Genomic DNA, 18,233 nt, shown 5'->3' on the forward strand with positions numbered 1-18,233 from the left:
CATCCACACGGCTGGGCCCAGCTTGCGCCCCTTGGAGCCTGAAGCTTTCCAATGCTCCCAGAAGGAGGCATCAGAGAAAGACGCCCCAAGTTTTAACTGGTCTGACCCCCTTCCCCAGGGAAGCCCTGTGAACCTGAGCCAAAGGGCTGATGTGCACTTGTTTACTGTGTAAGCAAGAGTAGAAGAATGTCTGATGTCCAGTGAAACCTTGTACAGAATAAATAATAGCTTTGAGAAGTTGGTATGATGGCATCTTGATTTGGGAAGGGTCTGCCCCCAGGAAGCGCTCTGAGCAGATGAGTGGCCATATTTTTAATGCTTCCGCTAGACTGCGAATTCGAAGTGAAACACGCTGCCCACTGTCTAAATTTTTCAACTCTACAAAACTCAACTGGCATGCGTTTTGAATGCTCTATTCATGTGGATTCACCAGTTAACAGGTTGCCGCACTTGTCTTCAGATACTTGGGCACAAAACATGTAGGGGCGAGGGGTCACTACCACCTCTGAATACTTCAGCATCCGTCTCCCATATAAGCTCAACACCGTCTTCGCTCCTAAGAAATGTGTAGCTAGCAGACGCTTTTTACCGTCCACGGTTTCACGGTCGGTGTGGCTCTCCCAGTTCTGAGACCTGGGTGCCTCTACAGGCCTAGGACGTGCACCAGCAGAGGCTGGACATAACCAGGTTTGCTCTCGGAGCAGAGTGGCTGTACCAGGATGTGGCAAAACCAAGACTTGGCCCTTGATAAACGAGAGAGACTTCAATTTGCCTTAATACCTAGAAAGAGTCGCTTTGATGTTAAAGGTCTTGTTCTCCAAAGTATTATTTTTGTAAGATTTCATTTATTTATTTGACAGAGATCACAAGTAGACAGAGAGGCAGGCAGAGAGAGAGAGAGAGGAGGAAGCAGGCTCCCCACTAAGCAGAGAGCCCGATGCGGGGCTCGATCCCAGAACTCCGGGATCATGACCCGAGCCGAAGGCAGAAGCTTTAACCAGGTGCCCCCAAAGTACTTTTTTCAAGGTTTAAACAGATTTAACCCTTTAAAGAGATTGCCTCTTTGGGGCACTCAGGGATTTGACTCCTTTGGTTTTATCTTTAGCTCTTAGTCCTGTTCAGACTTTCCCTTTCTGCCACTGATTTTAGCACTCTGGAAGCAAAAGCCTCTGCCAGTGGAGCATTTTATCGGGACTTTTCCTAGCTGCCTCCCTGCTCCAGACACTGAAAGATCAAGGCCCATCTATTCCATCTTGGAAGAGACAGCAGTGTCTGCCGTCAGACTCACATCATGGGCTGAGACAGTAGTGGGAGCATTGTTTCTGGGCATTTTCCAGAAGTGGGAAAAAATAGTGACTCGAACCCTGGGATTTCTCCCTGGCCTGCCCTGGAAGCGGCCTGACCCACGGTAGTATTTTCAATGTAGATGATTTCCCCCCAAACCACAAGTCAACAGGATGGTCTTCAAAATGGAAACAGGTTTCTAGCAAAGTGGATGGGAGCCCCAGTGGTGTAACTTGCTGCACCTCTCCCTTGGCTAGTTGTTCCCTGGATATGGACACCACCAATGTGTTCCTGTTGTCTTCCACGGGGGAGCAGAGGACTATAGGGAATGTCTGGGCTAGGGGTCCAGTCCACTCTACCCTTTCTCCCTGCTCTCCCTTCCGTACTTAACCTGTGGTGCTTTCTCATTCCCATGGCAACAGGTCTCAGCACTACACAGATGCCAGACACAATCTGTCCCCATGTTCCTTTATCCACCAGCTTTGCCTCCTAGCAACTGGGATTTCTGCCCCCGTTCCAACAGGCCTCCCCCCTGGGGAGGATGGGGGAGCTCTCCCCCTGCAACTGCCCTTGTGTGACCTTGAGCAAGAACCTCCCTCTTTCTGGGCCTTGTGCCTCATCTGCATTAAGGAGACTGGACCTTGAAGTTCTCAGCTCAAGTGTCCTCCTAAGTCACTTCTCTAAATATATGCCTCCAAGTCCCAAGGGAGGGGGCCTTTTGTGCCTCTGGTTTCAGTTTTCGAGAGTTACTCTAACTTTTTTTTTTTTTTTTTAACAACCCATGCTCAGAAAATACATATTTCTTTCCATAGATCTTTAGAGTCAGGACCAAAAAGGTCACCTTGTCCACGTTCTCGTTTGACCAGTGAGGACATAGCGCTAGAGAAGGCTGCATCAAGCCCACTGGTTTGTCAATGGCAGGGGCAGGACGCTTCTCTTTCCATCTAAGTACCCTGAGTACTCTGCCTTTCGGGTGAATAATTGACAGCTTTTTGCAGGGTTTTCTGCAGCAAATTTTCCAACCTTGTCTCTTTGGGGAACTGAGCTGAACAGCAGTATAGCAAGGAAACTCCAATGCCATCCATCCACCCATACCCAAAAGCAAAACCAGCACAATCTGTCACATACCTGAGCCCCAGCAGGATCTGGGCCGCACCTCTCTGAGGGCCCCGTCCCTCGTTGCTCTAGAGGCAGGGAGCGGGAGGCAGCGGAGACTAGCATTTACAGTCGAAGCAAATTGCTTAATTGCCCTGAGCCTGTTTCCTCCTCTGTAATCTGCACGTAACAATACCTACTCAGAGCTGTGTCTAAACATACTAGGTATTCAAATGTCCATGTCCCCCACACACACCCACATTTTCAGGACTGCGCCATCACCATCCACATTGTCTTAGTGGGTGATGCTCAGCCAACGTTTGGTTCCCCTACCCTCTCAGGATGCTCGTGCCTTCTTCTCTCCTCCGAACAACATACATTAAAGGCTCAGGAATGCAAAATGTAGCACTGCCCAAGCCAGAATTAGTGTAGCAGAGCCACAGAAGGGACGATCCAAACCCAAGGGATGGGCATTTCTGATTGCTTGATATTTACGTGGCCTGCCTCTTGGAGATCACAGAAGGTTAACTGGGAAGGAGCTTCAGTCTTCCAGGCTCCTAGGGACTGGGGGAGATCCAGAAACCAGGGGATGAGGGTCAAGGCTAGGGGTGGCAGTAAACGAGGATAGGAGGACAACGACTGACAGATTTGGGTGGGCAAGAAGAGTCAGATCCTAAGGCACACCTCTAGTGCTGGCCCTGGGAACAAGGAGAAAGACGGCATTCTCCATGAGAGGACAAGCCTGGGGATTTGTCTTTAGCAGGAAGGTCACAGCATGTTCCAGGGACAGTGAAGAGGCTGGTCTGGCTGGGCTGGAAGTTTGAGCTAGAGATCTAGCAGGAGAGAAAGCTAGAGAGCCAGGAGTCCCAGAATGTTCCAGCCAAGCTCAGGCTGGCCTCTCCCTTCCTGGTGGCAGAAGGGCAACAGAGGGTCAAGGAGAGACAGCGGTCTGTGGGGTCAGCATGGGGGAGTTACAGGAGTTACAGAACCATGCTCTCAGGAATACAGGCAGAAGCCCCAGAGAGCTCAAAACCACCAGAGAGTCACCCTAAGTTCCCCTTGCCAAGAGGATGGCCATGGACAACAGCAAAGCCAGAGAGCATCTTCCCACACAGCCTCTGGAAGACCGTGCTGTGTGCTCACAAATGAGAAGACAAATAATGTCTTAGTGTCATCATGGAAATATTTTTGACCTCTCAGACCTTCTAAAAGCAGTCCCCATCCCAGGGCCCAGGGAAAAAGGTTTGCCCCCCTATATACAAGCAACGCAGGGCCCCCAAGGGATGAATGGAGAAGAATCTGGGGGTGCATTTTCTCCCAAGTACGAGGACAGCTGTGTGAGGATCAGAGAATCTGTCTCCTTTATTTCTTCTCTCCCCTCTGGGTTCCTCACTGGTTTCCACTGTTGCCAACACGCACCGGCCCCAGGGGAGGCTGAAAGAGGTGTGTCCTCCAAAGCCGGCTTTTGGATTTCCCCAACGCTAGATTCAGCTCGTGGCTCTGCACCACACCAGCTGTGTGACCCCGGGGAAGCCTCAGTGCCGTCATTTGTGACATGGTTATGCGACCTCGTAGTGTGGCGTAGGGAGGGAAACAACACGTAAAGCCTCTTGCCCAGGGCCGACTACGTAACGTTCTGCAAATGGTCCAGCCACAGAAAGGATGCTGCCTCCCTTGTCCTGCCCTGCCCGACTCTGCGCGAGCCTGGCTAACACAAACCAGGTTAACAAGTCCTTTCTTTTCTCCCTGAGGACATCTGGGCCAGACTGGGTTTTTCCAGAGACAGTTGTCACGGAGGAAGAGACATGAAGTGGTCTAGTTAACAGAGTGTGGGTTTTCTCTGCCGCAGCAGCAGATGGCACCAAAGGCCAGGATTCACAGCCCAGGGGGGCTGCCCCTGCCCACCCTGTATGAGGACTTGGCCCCTCTTCCTTCTTCTCTGCCCCTTCTTTGCAGGCCGAAGGGCCTGGGGCAGAGGCACCCAGTCCCTCCAGCTTCCCTAGTCACATCAGCACGGACAGAAGAAGCCCGTGTGTACCGTGGGCTTCCTGGACTGGCTTAACTCCTGGTCCTGGCCACACCTGTATGCTCAAGGGGCCTCCCAAAGACCTGGGCTTGGTTACTGCCTCAGGCACAGATGGGAGAGCAGCTGGTTTTGTCCAGACCCCTCAGGGTGCCTAGGCCTAAAGCTGCCAAACCCTCACACCCAGCTTCCAAGGCTCCCTCATGCCGGCATGATCCTCCTTCCCTCCCAGCACCTGTCGGGTGCTCCCTTAATACTTTGGGTAAGGTGAGGAAAGGGGGTGTCCAGCTCTCTTGATCACACCCCCCAGTAAGCACCTAGTTTCCTCTGCTGGGTGTTCTCAATCACGACCTGTGCCTTTAAGGACTGTTGCCCTGAGCCAAGCTCTTGACCTTAGCATCCTCAGCTGAGTTGGATTAAGGAACCATTTCATGCCTTTGCGAATTCCTTCTGGCTGCTTCCTTCCCCAGCACAGGGACGGAGTAGCCAGTGGCCTGAACCAGTCGGCCAAGGGCAGTCAAGTCCATCTAGCCTGGCAGCCCCTTCCCAAAGGGAGCAGAGGCTGCCCCTCTGATAGGCAATTTGGGATCAGGGAGTGAGCCCTTGGCGGCCTTGGGCGATCACAGGGACTCCCAGAAAGCCATGCAGAGCCTTGAGCCATGAAGGAATGCTCAGATGTCATCCTGTGTGTGGAAGCGACAGAACGGAGCAAGGTAAGGGTCACATAGGACTGCTCTCTCGAGACCCTGATCCCTGCCTAGGGCTGGCCATGTCCGGGGGCCATGCCGGCCTGGCGGTGCGGTCACTGGCCCTCAGCCCTCCAGTCTTTCCCTTCTAGACTGAGTTCTGCAATCCTGCCTTTGAGCCTGAATTGGGGCCACCTTGCCCTCCAGCGGCCTTCCGTGAGGAAGCCAGCCACAGCATCCCAGCCCCCCGGCATGGTAAACATCTCAGGGAGTGACCTGCATGGGGGCAGGGCGGCGGGGGGTGGGGGACAGAGAAGGCCAGGAATCGAGAACAGTGCGCTGGTTGCCCAGGGAGCTCTCAGTGCCCTACCCCACCCACCCACAGGCCGGCGCTCCCGAGGGCTGCAGCCTGACTGCCACTTCTCCTGGCTGTGCGTCCTCCTGCTGGCCGGCCTGCTGCTCCTGCTGCTTGGGCTCCTGGTGGCCGTCATTCTGGCCCGTGAGTACCTGGCCCTGCCTGGCAGGAGGGCTTGGGAACAAGATCCCATGAGCCATTCTGTCACCTCTGGGGACCCGGCTCCTCTGAATCCCACTCCCCCATCTTCCCACCTGCAGAGTTGCGGGCTACACCCCTGTCTGGGGCCTCTTACCCACCACTGCCTGCCCAAGGCCTGACCCCCAGTGGGACCACCCCCCCAATCAGCCCTTCCACCACCACCACCTCTCCGGCATCTGGGAATCCCAAAGGACAGCCGGAGGAGGCAGGCATGAGCCCCTCCCCCCAGCCCAGTGAGTACCCAGGGAAGATCTTTCTAGAGAAGAGCCCAAGATGGCAGGAGGATGGGGCGGGGTGGGGCGGGTGGTTACTGCAGGAAGGGGAGCCTTGGAAATAAAAGGGTCTCTCTCCTTTTGACCTCGGAACTCTAACCTTCTTCTCTGCAGCCTGTGGGGGCCTCCTTCCTGGCCCAAGGGGCTTCTTCAGCAGCCCCAATTACCCAGACCCTTACCCACCCAACGCCCACTGCGTGTGGCATATCCAGGTGGCGGCAGACGGCGCGATACAGCTCAAGATTGAGGCGCTCAGCATGGAGAGTGTGGCCTCCTGTCTTTTCGATCGCTTGGAAATCTCCCCTGAGCCTGAAGGCCCCCTCCTCAGGTGGGTGCCCTTGCCCCCAGGAGATCTCACCCCTGCTCTGCGCCACTGTCCAGGGGACAGAACCGGGGAGCAGCCGTGGGAAAGGTTGGCCTGGGAGGAAACCGAGAGACCTGACCTTGGGGCCCAGTTCTGCCTCCAGCCTGCTGCATGACCTTGGGGAGGTCACTGCCCCTCTCCGTCAGATGGAGCTCCCACCTCTGTTGCCCGTGAACAGATGCCCATAAGGACAGATGGACACGGCTGTCAGGAAAGTCAGAGCTCCCTGGGAAAGGAAAGGACCCTTTTTGACCCCATCCTCCCTAGGTCAGGGCTTGAGGCAGGAGGACCGCAGGGCCCAGGCAGCCTCCACTTGGGCTGGCCCTGAGCTCTGAGCCTCCATCACCCCCAACCTGGCTCCTTGCAGAGTGTGTGGGAGGGTGCCTCCCCCCACACTCAACACCAACGCCAGCCGCCTGCGGGTGGCCTTCGTCTCTGACAGCAGCGTGGAAGGATTTGGCTTCCATGCCTGGTACCAGGCTGTGGCTCCCGGCACCGGTGAGTGTTCCGCCACCCCGCCTCTGGCCCCCTCTCAAGCATCCACTTCCCTCCCCTCCAGACACTCCCAGCCCCAGGCAAAAGGGTTGGAGACTCTGGGAGGTTCTGAATCCAGACGCCCCTCCCCAGGGAGCTGCGCTCCTGATGAGTTCCCCTGTGACCAGCTCCTCTGCTTGCTGCCTGACTCAGTGTGTGATGGTTTTGCCAACTGTGCTGATGGCAGCGATGAGACCAACTGCAGTGCCAAGTTCTTGGGTACGGGCCCTGCCAGGCGCGGGGCGGGTACTGTCTATGGACATCCAACCCAGGTTCGGCCGGGACTCCCAGCTCTGGCCCAGCCCCAGACTTGCCCGGATATTCTCCTGGCCCAGAAGCTGCTTCCTTGTGGGACTGGCCCAGGCTTCCCCCTGTGGTCCCCGCCCGGCCAGCACCAGCAGGCCAAGGCCCAGATCCTAGCAGACTCCTGAGCCCCTTCTCCCCTCTGCAGGGTGCGGGGGGAATCTGACTGGGCTCCAGGGCACTTTCTCTGCCCCGGGCGACCTGCAGAGCTACCCTCACCAGCAGGTAAGGGAGTGAGGCAGACACACATGGGTTAATGTGACCTAGAACAGTGGGAGGTGCTGTCCGGCTCTTGGGAAGGTCAGAGTTCCAACAGGCAGCAAGGGGTGGGGGGGCAGTCCTTAGTGCTTACCCGGTAGCCTATAAGCACTTAGTGCTTACTGGTAGCTCCACCGATGCGGAGAGCTTGGTGGGCCGCCCCCTCCCGCACCCTACCCAGCCTGCAGCAGAGAGAAAACCCTTCTGGAATCCTGCCTGGATGCCCAGAGCAAGACGGGAGAAGGAGCCCTGACCCCCTCCCTCCGTACCCTCCCCCAGCTCTGCACCTGGCACATCTCAGCGCCCGAGGGACACGGCCTCGAGCTGCGCTTCCACAACTTCAGCCTGCAAGCCCAGGAAGAGTGCAAGCTGGACTACGTGGCCGTGTATGAGGCCAGCGATGCGGGGGCCCTTGACCTCCTGGGCAGGTAGCTGCCCAAGCAGGAGCCCCGGAGAAACTCCATCCTCTGAAGTCTGACGGTCAAGGCCTCCTGCCAATTCACCCTGCCCTCTCCCTGGCTGCCAGTCCTTCTGTTCTAAGCCAGAGGTCTCTCTACCATCACCCTAGGAAGAGGCTTGTCCTACCTCAGCCCAAAGCCTTTGTTCAGCTTTGACCCTGTGAAGAAGGTCATTTCCCAGTACCCCTCCCTGCCCCGTTCTCCTGCCCCGTGCGGCCCACTCCCACTTCCCCTCAAACCCTCACTGGTGTTTCCCATCTCTGACTGGCTCAAGTTCAAGCAGTTTGCTTAATTCTTTGCCAACCAAATATGTGTGTCTTTCTCCCAGGCGGTAAATGCCATGTGTCCCGTCCCCTCAGGCCCCACCCTGAGCACCAGCTCGGAGGGAGGCCCACGGGAACAGCCTGGGTGGGCCGAGGGCCCCCTGCCCAGGTGCACTCTCTGCCTCGGGCAGGTTCTGCGGAGCAGAGCCTCCGCCTCGCCTCATCTCCTCGCACCAGCAGCTGGTGGTGCTCTTCAGGACAGACCGGGGCATCAGCACCGGGGGCTTCTCTGCCACCTACAGGGCCCTCAACGCCACCGAGAGTAGGTGCCCCTGGGGGAGCGGGCGTGGGCAGTGGAGGCACCTCGGGAGAACGCAGAAAGGCTCCAAACCCGGTCAGGGGACCGCGAAGGTAGTATGGGGGCACAGGCCTATCCCAGGGCACTGCCAAGCCCCCTATGCCTGCAGATCCCTGTGGCCCCAGCAAGTTCTCCTGCCGCGACGGAGGGTGTAAGAGTCTGCAGTGTGACACATGGAGACGCTGCCCGGACAGTGGTGACGACAGTTGCAGCCCCCCCTTGTTCCCACCCCCAGGTGAGGAGCCTCCTCCCTGCGGAGCACCGGAGCACCGTGGTGGGGGGAGGGGAGGCCGGAGCAGGCTGAGGTCCCATTCATAGAAACCTCACCGGCACATTTCATCACAGCCCACCTATGTCCTCCCCGATGGGGGGACTCCGCCGAGTCCGGGGAGGGATTCTCCCCCTGGGGTGGCAATGGTACCTGACACCCCCCCACAAGGGAAGTGGGGATCTGGGAGTCAATGATCGGGGCTTCGAGAACCAGCCTAGCCTGGTCACACAGAGAACCCCTCTGCACAGTCCACCTCGGAGAGGAAGGTGAGGGGCGCCTGGCTGCCTCAGTCAGTAGAGCATGTGACTCTTGATATTGGGGTCGTGAGTTCAAGCCCCACACTGGGTGTGGAGCCTACTTAAAAAAAAAAAAAAAAGGAGGATGATGAGGATGATGATGAAGAAGGCGAGAGCGGGGAAGTTCCTTCCAGATGCCAGCAGTGCCCTGCGCTGCCGAGATCGGAGAGACTCCTCCTGCGTGATGCCCAGGACTGACGAAGGATGTTTGGGCGGGCTCTTGAGGATAATGGGCACCCATGATGTGGGCAAAGCATCTCTCCATGTTATCTCCTTTGATTCCCACAACAACCCCCAAATGACCCCGAGAGAGCGTTTAGGTGACTTGCCCCAGGCCGCCAGCCCGTGTACCCTCTCCCGGGATTCTCCTGCAGAGCTGGCTTGTGAGCCCGTCCGGGTGGAGATGTGCACTGGCCTGAGCTACAACACCACGGCCTTCCCGAACATCTGGGTGGGCATGGCCACCCAGGAGGAGGTGGTGGAGATCCTCGGAGGTTACAAGGTGCTCTGGGCAGAGATCAGGAGGGACCCCCAGGAAGTGGAGGGAGCCTAGGGAGTGGGGTGTCTGAGGGCTGATTTCCTTCTTCCACAGAGCCTGACAAGTCTGCCCTGCTACCAGAGTTTCCGGAGGCTTCTCTGCGGACTGCTTGTGCCCCACTGCACTCCCATAGGCAGTGTCCTTCCCCCCTGCCGCTCTGTCTGCCAGGAGGCTGAGCGCCAATGCCAGTCGGGCCTGGCTCTACTGGGTACCCCCTGGCCTTTCAACTGCAACAGGCTGCCCGAGGCGGCTGGCCTAGAGGCCTGTGCTCAGCCCTGACCCCAGGCTGGGCCCCTGCCCCTCTGCCCGCCTGTCCACCTCTGCCGATCAGACCGGGCAGGCATGGGACAAAGGAAGGAGGACTAGCCTTGGACTCTGGCCATCCTCTCTGGAGCCTCCCAGGGAGGGGAAGAGGTGTCCTCCGCAGGGCTAATGGAAGCTTCTCTGTCCTGTTCCTTGCCCCCAGCTCCACACGGTGCCATTAACTGTGAGGACCGCCTCGCACCCAAACCTCTGACCCCAATTTCCAATCTCCTGCCTTCCCCTCTCCAGAGACGTACTTTTTCAGGTTCTCCACCAGCTGCCTTCTGACTCTTTCATTTATTCAACAAAAAGTATTGAGTGCCTAGTAATACAGCAGGCCCTGTTCTAAGTCCTGGGGATCCAGTCATCCGTCTGCCTCTAGAACTCTCCCCCCTCGGTTCTCAGCTTCTGTTCGCCCCTGACCACCACGAGTCTTGGCCTTGGTCTCTGTCACCGCACCATCTCTCCTTCTGGCCTTGGAGCAGTGGCCCGGACTGTCTGTCGGAGTGTCTGTCGTGCACAGCTCTGCCTCCCGTGCCCAGCTAAGACTCCCTCCGCCTCCTTTCTCCCCCAAACCTTGGTCGGCAGCCAGGCGACACCACGAGTTATTTCCCTATTTCCCGGCCCGGGAGCTCTTGGCCCCTGAACAACTGGTTTCCTCTTGGAGTCTGGGAGGAGCAGAGCGGAGCCGGCAGGGAGTGAACCCGGACCAGGGGGACGCCGAGGGCAGGGGACGCCCGGAGGGGGAGAAGCACAGGGGCGGGGGCGGGGGTCAGCTGGAGGGTCCGAAGTAGCGAGCGCCCCAAGGAGGCCCCGGGAGACGGGAGGGGGTGAGTGTGGTGGAGGGAGGGAGGGGGTGGGGACCGGGAGGGCCACGGGGTGGAGTGGGGTGAGGGGAGCGGCAGGCCTCTCCTGGGCCCCCACCTCCGGCTCCCTCCGGGTCCTCGGCTCTGGGGGAAGCCCCTCCTTTGTCCCCTCGCGGCCGCTCAGCCTCAGGCCCGTGGCAGTGGGGTGGGGACCCACCCGGCCGCCTCGGGGGCGGGGAGAGAGGCCGGTGCCGGGATTCTGGGTCCCGACTCCCGTCCCGCCTGGCCCGCAGACTTTGAGAGGACCCCGGCGGCCGGAGTCCCCGTGCCAGCGCCATGAGGCCGCTCGTCGCCTTGCTGCTCCTGGGCCTGGCGGCCGGCTCGCCCCCGCTGGACGACAACAAGATCCCCAGCCTGTGCCCGGGGCACCCCGGCCTTCCTGGCACGCCGGGCCACCACGGCAGCCAGGGCCTGCCCGGCCGCGACGGCCGCGACGGCCGCGACGGCGCGCCCGGGGCTCCGGGAGAGAAAGGCGAGGGTGGGAGTCCGGGTAAGAAGGCGGCGGGGTCGCCGTCCACCGGGCGGTCCGCGCTCGCCGCGCCGAGGGCCGGGGCTCGGGGTCCCGCCAGGGGGCGCCGCCGGGCTCAGGAAGCGGGGCGCGGGGAGGGTGACGCAGCGCGTGGCGGCAGCTGCTCCGGGGACCCTCTCCTGCGGGCGGCCGGGCCCGGGAAGCTGGCGGCAGGGTGGCCCTCGCCCAGGAAGCGGCGTCCGGGAGCCCCGGGCAGGGTGGGGAGGGTGCTGAGCGGCGCCCCCGACACCCCCGGCTACGGGGTGGGGGTGGGGGCACCGCTTCCACACTCGTCCTAACCGCGCCCTGCACTCCCGCAGGACTGCCGGGGCCCCGAGGGGAGCCCGGGCCGCGAGGAGAGGCGGGACCCGTGGGAGCCACCGGGCCTGCGGGCGAGTGCTCTGTGCCTCCGCGCTCCGCCTTCAGCGCCAAGCGCTCGGAGAGCCGGGTGCCCCCGCCGTCGGACGCGCCCCTACCCTTCGACCGCGTGCTGGTGAACGAGCAGGGACATTACGACGCCACCACCGGCAAGTTCACCTGCCAGGTGCCGGGGGTCTACTACTTCGCGGTCCACGCCACTGTCTACCGGGCTAGCCTGCAGTTCGATCTGGTCAAGAATGGCGAGTCCATCGCCTCTTTCTTCCAGTTTTTTGGGGGGTGGCCCAAACCAGCCTCGCTCTCCGGGGGCGCCATGGTAAGGCTGGAGCCAGAGGACCAGGTGTGGGTGCAGGTGGGCGTGGGCGATTACATTGGCATCTATGCCAGCATCAAGACAGACAGCACCTTCTCGGGGTTTCTGGTGTATTCTGACTGGCACAACTCCCCTGTCTTTGCTTGACACCCACTGGAAAGTGAGCTCAAGCTCTCTCACTCCTGGGAAGGAGGGTATGACTGACAGCCACATCATCTGGGAGGGCTGGCCCCGCCTTGGGATGTTGGGAAGGACTCCGTCCTGCTGCTGGCAGAGAACGGGGACAGAGGCTGTCTGAGATCAGGGCTGGCAGTGTGGAGCATTGGCTGGATTTCTGCCCAAAACCAAAGGAACGCTCTGTGCCGGCAGGTGTGGGTCCCCCAATTGCTCTGGCCCAGGACTCCAGAGGTGGGGTGCCCTCTTCCTGGTGCGCTGCTTCTCTGGGTCCTCCCTTGTCCCTCCTATTCCTGGGCCCTTTTCTCAGAGATTATTCAATAAATCAAACAAAACAAAAACAACCTGGTGGCTCAGCCTTTCTTCATTGTGGTGGGGATGCCCTGGTGATGAAGATGGGGAGGAAAGAGGGACTGATGGGGAAGATGTGCAGGGTGGCGCCCAGACAGAAGGAAGGGCTCTTGCCTGGATGAGCCATGGGACAGGAGATACAGGGCCAGGTGAATGAGAAGCCGCTCCATAGAGCTGTCCCCTGAGTTGTGTTGGATGTGAACAGGAGTGCTTAGCTGGAGAGCATACCCTTCTGGCATGGGGCTCTGCCCAGTTTTTTCTGACTTAAACATGTCATATGAACTGGGCAGGGGCTACCTTCGACACACACACCACTACTCTGATCAACAAAAAAGGATCCCCGGGTGTGCATTTGTGACCGCTCTGGCTGGTCTCTAGATGACTGGAAAGCTATTTCTCTGTTCCCCTACGCTATTTCTCTGTCCCCCCACGCCAGGGGAGTGGTGTGTTCCTGGACGGCTAGAGAGTAGTTTCTGAGCTGACCACAAGAGGGCGTCCCAACTCCAGAATGCAGCGATGATCCTGGTGCGCTGGAGCTCAAGACTACTAGGGTACTTAGGGAGAGGACGGCTATTGAGGTCTGCCAATGTAATTCCAGATGGGGGTACAGGAAAAGGTGGTCCTTTGCTCCCAGCTCAGGAAGTTTATCTTCTCTCATAAAATGTTTATCCTCACATTAAACAGAGACTGGAAGGAGCGGAGCCTCCCCTTGCTTACCTCCCTCTCTAGGGCTTGGGGGAGAGGAAGAAAAGCCCTCCCCAGGCCTCCCAGCTCCAAGATGGATGTGGTGAAACCGCCCCCGCCCCCCACCGCGCTGGGCATAGTCTGGGTGGGCCGCGCCACTAAGTCTGAGGGTAGCCACAAAGCCCCTTCAAGGTTCCCCTCCTCTGACCTTCAGAAGCCAGCCCAGCCCCACCCCCATCCCAATGACTAACAAGCCAGGGCTGGCCAGACCCACAATCAGTTCAGCCTCTCAACCCCAGAGAATGTGGAGGGGCCTCTTCTCAGTTTCTTTCTAACCTACCCTTCCTCCACCCTCCCTCCACCCCCCCAACCCCCCCCCCCTCCACCAACCACCCAACAGCTTCCAGAAGGCTGCCCTGGCATTATGCTCCTAGATTTAACATACAATTATGCGGGAGTGTCCCCCCTCCGTCTCGCTGGGCCTGTGAGGGCAGATACGAACATGGGGACTGGGACTGGGTCCTGGACTTCAGTTCCCAGCTCTCCGCCAGGAGGCCTCACAGCCCCACTCCAGCCCAAGGGACACAAAGACAAGCACCAGGCTCCTCCAGGGACTGGACGGTAGACTGGAGTCCAGGCAGCAGGAACCCCAAATTCCCTCCTGGGAAGAGCAGCACTACAGAAGCTGGGAAGGCAACTCAAGGCATGAGAATGTTCACACGCCTCTCTACCAGGGCTTCATTCTGGCAAGAGTAAAAAAAGCTTGGGAGGACTTTCCAAAAGCCAGGTATGTGAGGGCACCAATTGGAGGGGGTGGAAGCTAATCCAGCAACACCTGGCATGGGCTCTCTCCAAGGCACAGTCCTCGCATCCCCTCTTATCTCCTCCCCGACCAGGTCCCCTACAGGCCACAGTGACTCCAGCAGGACTGAAAGACCCTGCTGCAGCCTCAGTTACCCTGACCAGCTTGGTCACGCCTGTAAGGATGCACACAGAGGCCATCAGAGCTGTCAGGAGAAATTTATTCACCAGAAATTGGGCCAGACAGACCCATCTGGGTCAGACAGACCCATCAGGGAGCTGCATACTCCTAGGTTGGCCCCTTCCGTATTTGGACCCTAGTGAAATGTGCAGTCTGCCCTCCCCAGTGCCAGGGAGAGACAAACAGAAGGGGAATGCCATTGTTCTCTGTGATGTGGGGAGTGAAAGGGGTCAGAGTAGAAATCTGGTTATCCCTTCTGAGGCTCCCAGTGGAGCTGGGGTGCCAGAGGGTAACATGGTCCCAAAGCCGGGTGCAGACACCCACCCCCCCACCCCACAAGGGGTAAACTCTTGATCCTAGCTGTTGGATCAGGTTGGGAGGAAGCCTCATAAGATCAAGATAGGCAGAAGTGGTCACGCTAAGTGCACCTGAGAGATACTATCCCCAAGGCCTACCAGGGCACAGGTGCTCTGGCTGAAAGCAAAGGTTCAAGTTCATTCCAAGGCCCTTGCGTTACCAAAACATCCGAAGGACAGTGATATGGCTGCAGAAGCTGGGGAGGAAATGGGGAGGGGTCAGGGAGAGGACCTGCAAATCCCTAACAGAAACACCAGAAGTAGAAGGGGAGCCCCAGAGGCTGGCATCTGGATGGGCCCTGGCAAGCTGGAGGGGGGTCCACAGCAGTCTCAGGGCCTTGCATAGTGACCCACTCACCACCTCTGGCATCACACAGGGGCGCACTGGGTGAGAAAAAGCTGTTACCCTGCCCCCCCCCAGCTCACAGTCTTCCAGAGTAGCCTATCTCAATGTCCTGTTCGTATGGCTTGGAGGCTTGGCGTGACGGCCATGGGGGTAGGAGGGAATTCAGGCCAGGAACCAAGAGGTCAGGTGTGAAAGCTGTCCTAGCGCAGGTGGCTTCATGGAGCACGGTAGAGCGGGCAGGCAGGGAAGGAGTCTTCAGAGGTAGACGTTGAGGGTCTGCAGAATGCCCCGGCGGCAGAGTGGGCAGTTGCGGTGGTAGACGGGGTGGCGCATGAGGATCTCAGTGCAAGCCTGGCACAGGCACAGGTGCCGGCAGGGCAGAAGCAGCACCGTCTTGCTCTGGTCCTGGCAGATGACACACTTCTTCCGCTCCTCCTGCTCCTTGAGCAACTTCCATGGGTCTTGCCCCGCTACAGACTCCTCCTCGTTGAGCCTCTCCCGGCCGCGAGCAGCTGTTGCTCTGGCCGTCCTGACCTCTTCTGCCTCTTCTGCCTCTGATCTGGGCCCTGCTTCGGGAAGAATGTCCTGTCGCCAGGTCCTGGCGGAGGGCACCCTCCGAGGGCCACCCTGAGGGGCCCCAGGAGCCCCTCCCCGGTTTGGCCAGGTGGCCAGCTGCAGGCTGCGGCTCCAGACTCGGCGCCAGGCCTCCAAGTCCAGGGCTAGGCGAGACAGCCGCACCACATCCTCTCGGAGCCGGTGGTAGGACGGCCGGGCGTGGAGCTGACTGAGTGCCCGGGCGGCCAGTCTCACGGTGAGGTCCGGGTGCAACACCGTCACCATCACTGCCAGCACACAAGCCAGCAGCACCAGGCCGGTGACGTTGACAAGCACGAAGCTGGTCAGGAGACGGGCAGCTGACGCTAGGAGCTCCAGTGCCAGCTGGCAGGGGGTCCAGAGGAGGATGGCCATGGCCACAGCACTGCTGGAAATGTGGGCTAGGAAGGCAGCTACAACGTCCGTCATCCTCCACAGCGGCCCCATCACCGCATCCCACAGGGCCAGCATCAGGGAGAAAAAGTTCTGAGTGCCAATGAGGCAGATGTTCACCAGGCTGTTGACCACGTAGGCCACCAGGCTCATGGCAATGGCACAGATGTCACAGGCCTGGCGCAGCAAAGCATGGCCATTGGAGACCACACTGAGGACACCCCGGTGCAGTATCTCCCGGCTCCTCAGTGCCCCGTGAGAGGCCAGGTGCCCCAGGAGCTTTAAGCTCTCCAGGCCAGAGCAGCAGCTGTACAGCAGGGTACATAAGGCCTGCAACCCCCCAAAGGTGAACCGGACCAAGGCTTCAATCAAGGCCAGCAATGAAAGCAGGACTCCGCGGCCCAAGTGCAAAAGACTGGTAAGTACCGTGTGTGGCAGGTTGTAGATGAAGGCCAGGAGCCAGGCCAGGGAAGCCAGGAGGGAGGACACCAGCAGGAAGTTGAGGTCCAACATCAAGGTCAGCAGGTCCAGCACAAGGCCCACCCCATTCACTATCAGGTACACAGCCTCCATGATAGGGCTGTGGAGGTTAATCCAAAAGGAAGTCTGGCTCCAGGTTGAGGGGGGTATCAAGGCTGATAATACTGGGGGGCGTCGGGGATTAATTTGGAAGGGAAGTGAGCAGTCTCCAAGCCAGGGAGAACCAAGAATCTGAGGAAGAAGTGGGTTAGAGCGGGGTGGAGTCTCAGTGGAGGGAAAGGGGGCCAGGTGCCGGTCCAGGAGTCCCGGTTTTGAAGGCGGGCTGTCTGGGAAGGAAGAGGCCAAACATCTCTAAAGTGGAGGTCAGCCCGGGCTGGAGCAGAGAGCTCAGCTTTGGAGGCCTGGTGGTGGCGAACCACGACCGGGCAGTGGGTCAGACCGAGAGGAGACCGGGAACGGATGGTTTCGGGCCGGGGCCGGGTGGGGGCGGCGCAGGCTGGGCGCGGGCTCGCGGTCCAGCTACGCGGTTACCCCTGTCCCCGCCCGGCCCCCGTCCTCTGGGTTCGCGGCGCTTTGCGTCCAAAGGGGTAGTGGGAAAGGGAGTCAGCCTCAGCAAACCCCAAACGCTGCCTCTACTCCGCTGGGCGCCGCCATCTTGTGTGCGAAGGGGTGGAGCAAAAATCGTGACGAGGAGGGCGGGACGATGAGCTCCGGCCAATCGTTGAGAAGGAACCTCAGGAAACATCGAGCACTCATTGGTCCGTTTGAACCGCGCCCAAACGTATTTACTCTCTCCAAAGGGAAGGACGGAGACAGATTGAAATCCCCGCCCCCTTGAGGCGGCGATTGCTCAGTTGACGCGCAGAAGCCGACTAGGCCCTCCTCCTAGCCCCGCCCCAAACAGAGCTGGAGTTTGGACTGGGCCGAATGCCGGTGCTGTTCTTTCTCCTGGCTCCGGGTCGTGACCTTTTTAGGTGAGAGTCGCAGGTTACTGCCTCTGAGCTGGGCTCCGGGATTGCACTGCCTCCACACCCTCCGCAGACTTCTGTCTATCCATTCGTCCTCCTCCGCTCATTCATTTAGTCTATTATTTATTGAGTTACTGCAGCTATGTTGGGGATACAAAAAATGTTTCAGAGGGTGTACCCTCAAGCCGGTCACAAGGGGAAGCACATTGTCACAGGGGATTCCCAAGATGCTGTTCCAGACTGTTTCCTTCGGTGTCATCAGCTTTTCTCGGCATCTTCAGGAGATTATCTCATTGTCATTATGACAAGGAGCCCGCAGACCAGAAATAGCTCACCCTCCTTCACTAGTCCCTATTAATTTGTTTACTTGAACATTGTAGTTCCATATCTACCCCTGGGTGGCTCTAGATTCCTCAGTAAGTTATCTTTTCGTTCTATATTCAAAATATATTTGAGACCCCATCCCAAACCTGGTGTTCTCTACTAACGCCAAGGATACCTGAGGAGCTCATCCCTCCCCTTTTTTTCAATTTCCCGCTTGCTTCAACGCTTCATCTCCATCCTGGCCTGGACTCCCCCATTTCACCCACCTAACCCCAGACACTACCTTAATCCCTCACCCCCCCAAAGCTCCACTGATAGGAAGCAAGACTTTACTGAGATGTGGCGGTCCCAGCAGGGGCGACAGCGCAGTGCAGAGCAAGGACTACAGCTTCTTTCTTCTTTTTTTTTTTTTTAACTTTATTTATTTATTTGACAGAGATCACAGGCAGGCAGAAAGGCAGGCAGAGAAGGGGAAGCAGGCTCCCTGCTGAGCAGAGATCCCGATGTGGGGTTCCATCCCCGGACCCTGAGATCATGACCTGAGCCAAAGGCAGAGGCTTAACCCACTGAGCCACCCAGGCACCCCAAGGACTGCAGTTTCTAAAACTCCACTGGTTTTGCCCCAGCCTCTCACACCTGTCAGGCCCCAACTTA

The 18,233-nt window shown here is 58.7% G+C and overlaps 3 protein-coding genes across 4 annotated transcripts; 2 read left to right on the top strand and 1 right to left on the bottom strand.

The window, feature by feature from the left end:
- The first annotated feature begins 4,919 nt into the window (after positions 1-4,919).
- Positions 4,920-9,852, top strand: LOC123947930 (membrane frizzled-related protein). Of its 2 annotated transcripts, XM_046014266.1 has the most exons (13): positions 4,920-5,115; positions 5,241-5,343; positions 5,474-5,587; positions 5,704-5,877; positions 6,031-6,244; positions 6,648-6,778; positions 6,908-7,033; positions 7,266-7,342; positions 7,655-7,803; positions 8,288-8,418; positions 8,564-8,689; positions 9,396-9,523; positions 9,614-9,848. In XM_046014266.1, the coding sequence occupies exons 1-13, from the start codon at positions 5,062-5,064 to the stop codon at positions 9,836-9,838; spliced, it is 1,752 nt and encodes a 583-aa protein (XP_045870222.1). In that variant the 5' UTR covers positions 4,920-5,061; the 3' UTR covers positions 9,839-9,848. The 2 variants fall into 2 exon arrangements, with proteins under 2 accessions (XP_045870222.1, XP_045870223.1); XM_046014267.1 differs by lacking the exon at positions 9,396-9,523 and having other exon boundaries at positions 9,614-9,852.
- Positions 9,853-10,550: 698 nt separating this feature from the next.
- C1QTNF5 (C1q and TNF related 5) lies at positions 10,551-12,435 on the top strand. The gene is made up of 3 exons (XM_046014268.1): positions 10,551-10,692; positions 10,962-11,218; positions 11,557-12,435. The coding sequence occupies exons 2-3, from the start codon at positions 11,005-11,007 to the stop codon at positions 12,072-12,074; spliced, it is 732 nt and encodes a 243-aa protein (XP_045870224.1). The 5' UTR covers positions 10,551-10,692; positions 10,962-11,004; the 3' UTR covers positions 12,075-12,435.
- A 1,723-nt stretch (positions 12,436-14,158) lies between these two features.
- RNF26 (ring finger protein 26) lies at positions 14,159-16,941 on the bottom strand. The gene has a single exon (XM_046014142.1). It carries the CDS (start codon positions 16,378-16,380, stop codon positions 15,076-15,078), a length of 1,305 nt encoding a protein of 434 aa, XP_045870098.1. The 5' UTR covers positions 16,381-16,941; the 3' UTR covers positions 14,159-15,075.
- Positions 16,942-18,233: the final 1,292 nt, after the last annotated feature.

Source organism: Meles meles, chromosome 8, assembly GCF_922984935.1.
Source record: "Meles meles chromosome 8, mMelMel3.1 paternal haplotype, whole genome shotgun sequence".
Lineage (NCBI taxonomy): Eukaryota > Metazoa > Chordata > Mammalia > Carnivora > Mustelidae > Meles > Meles meles.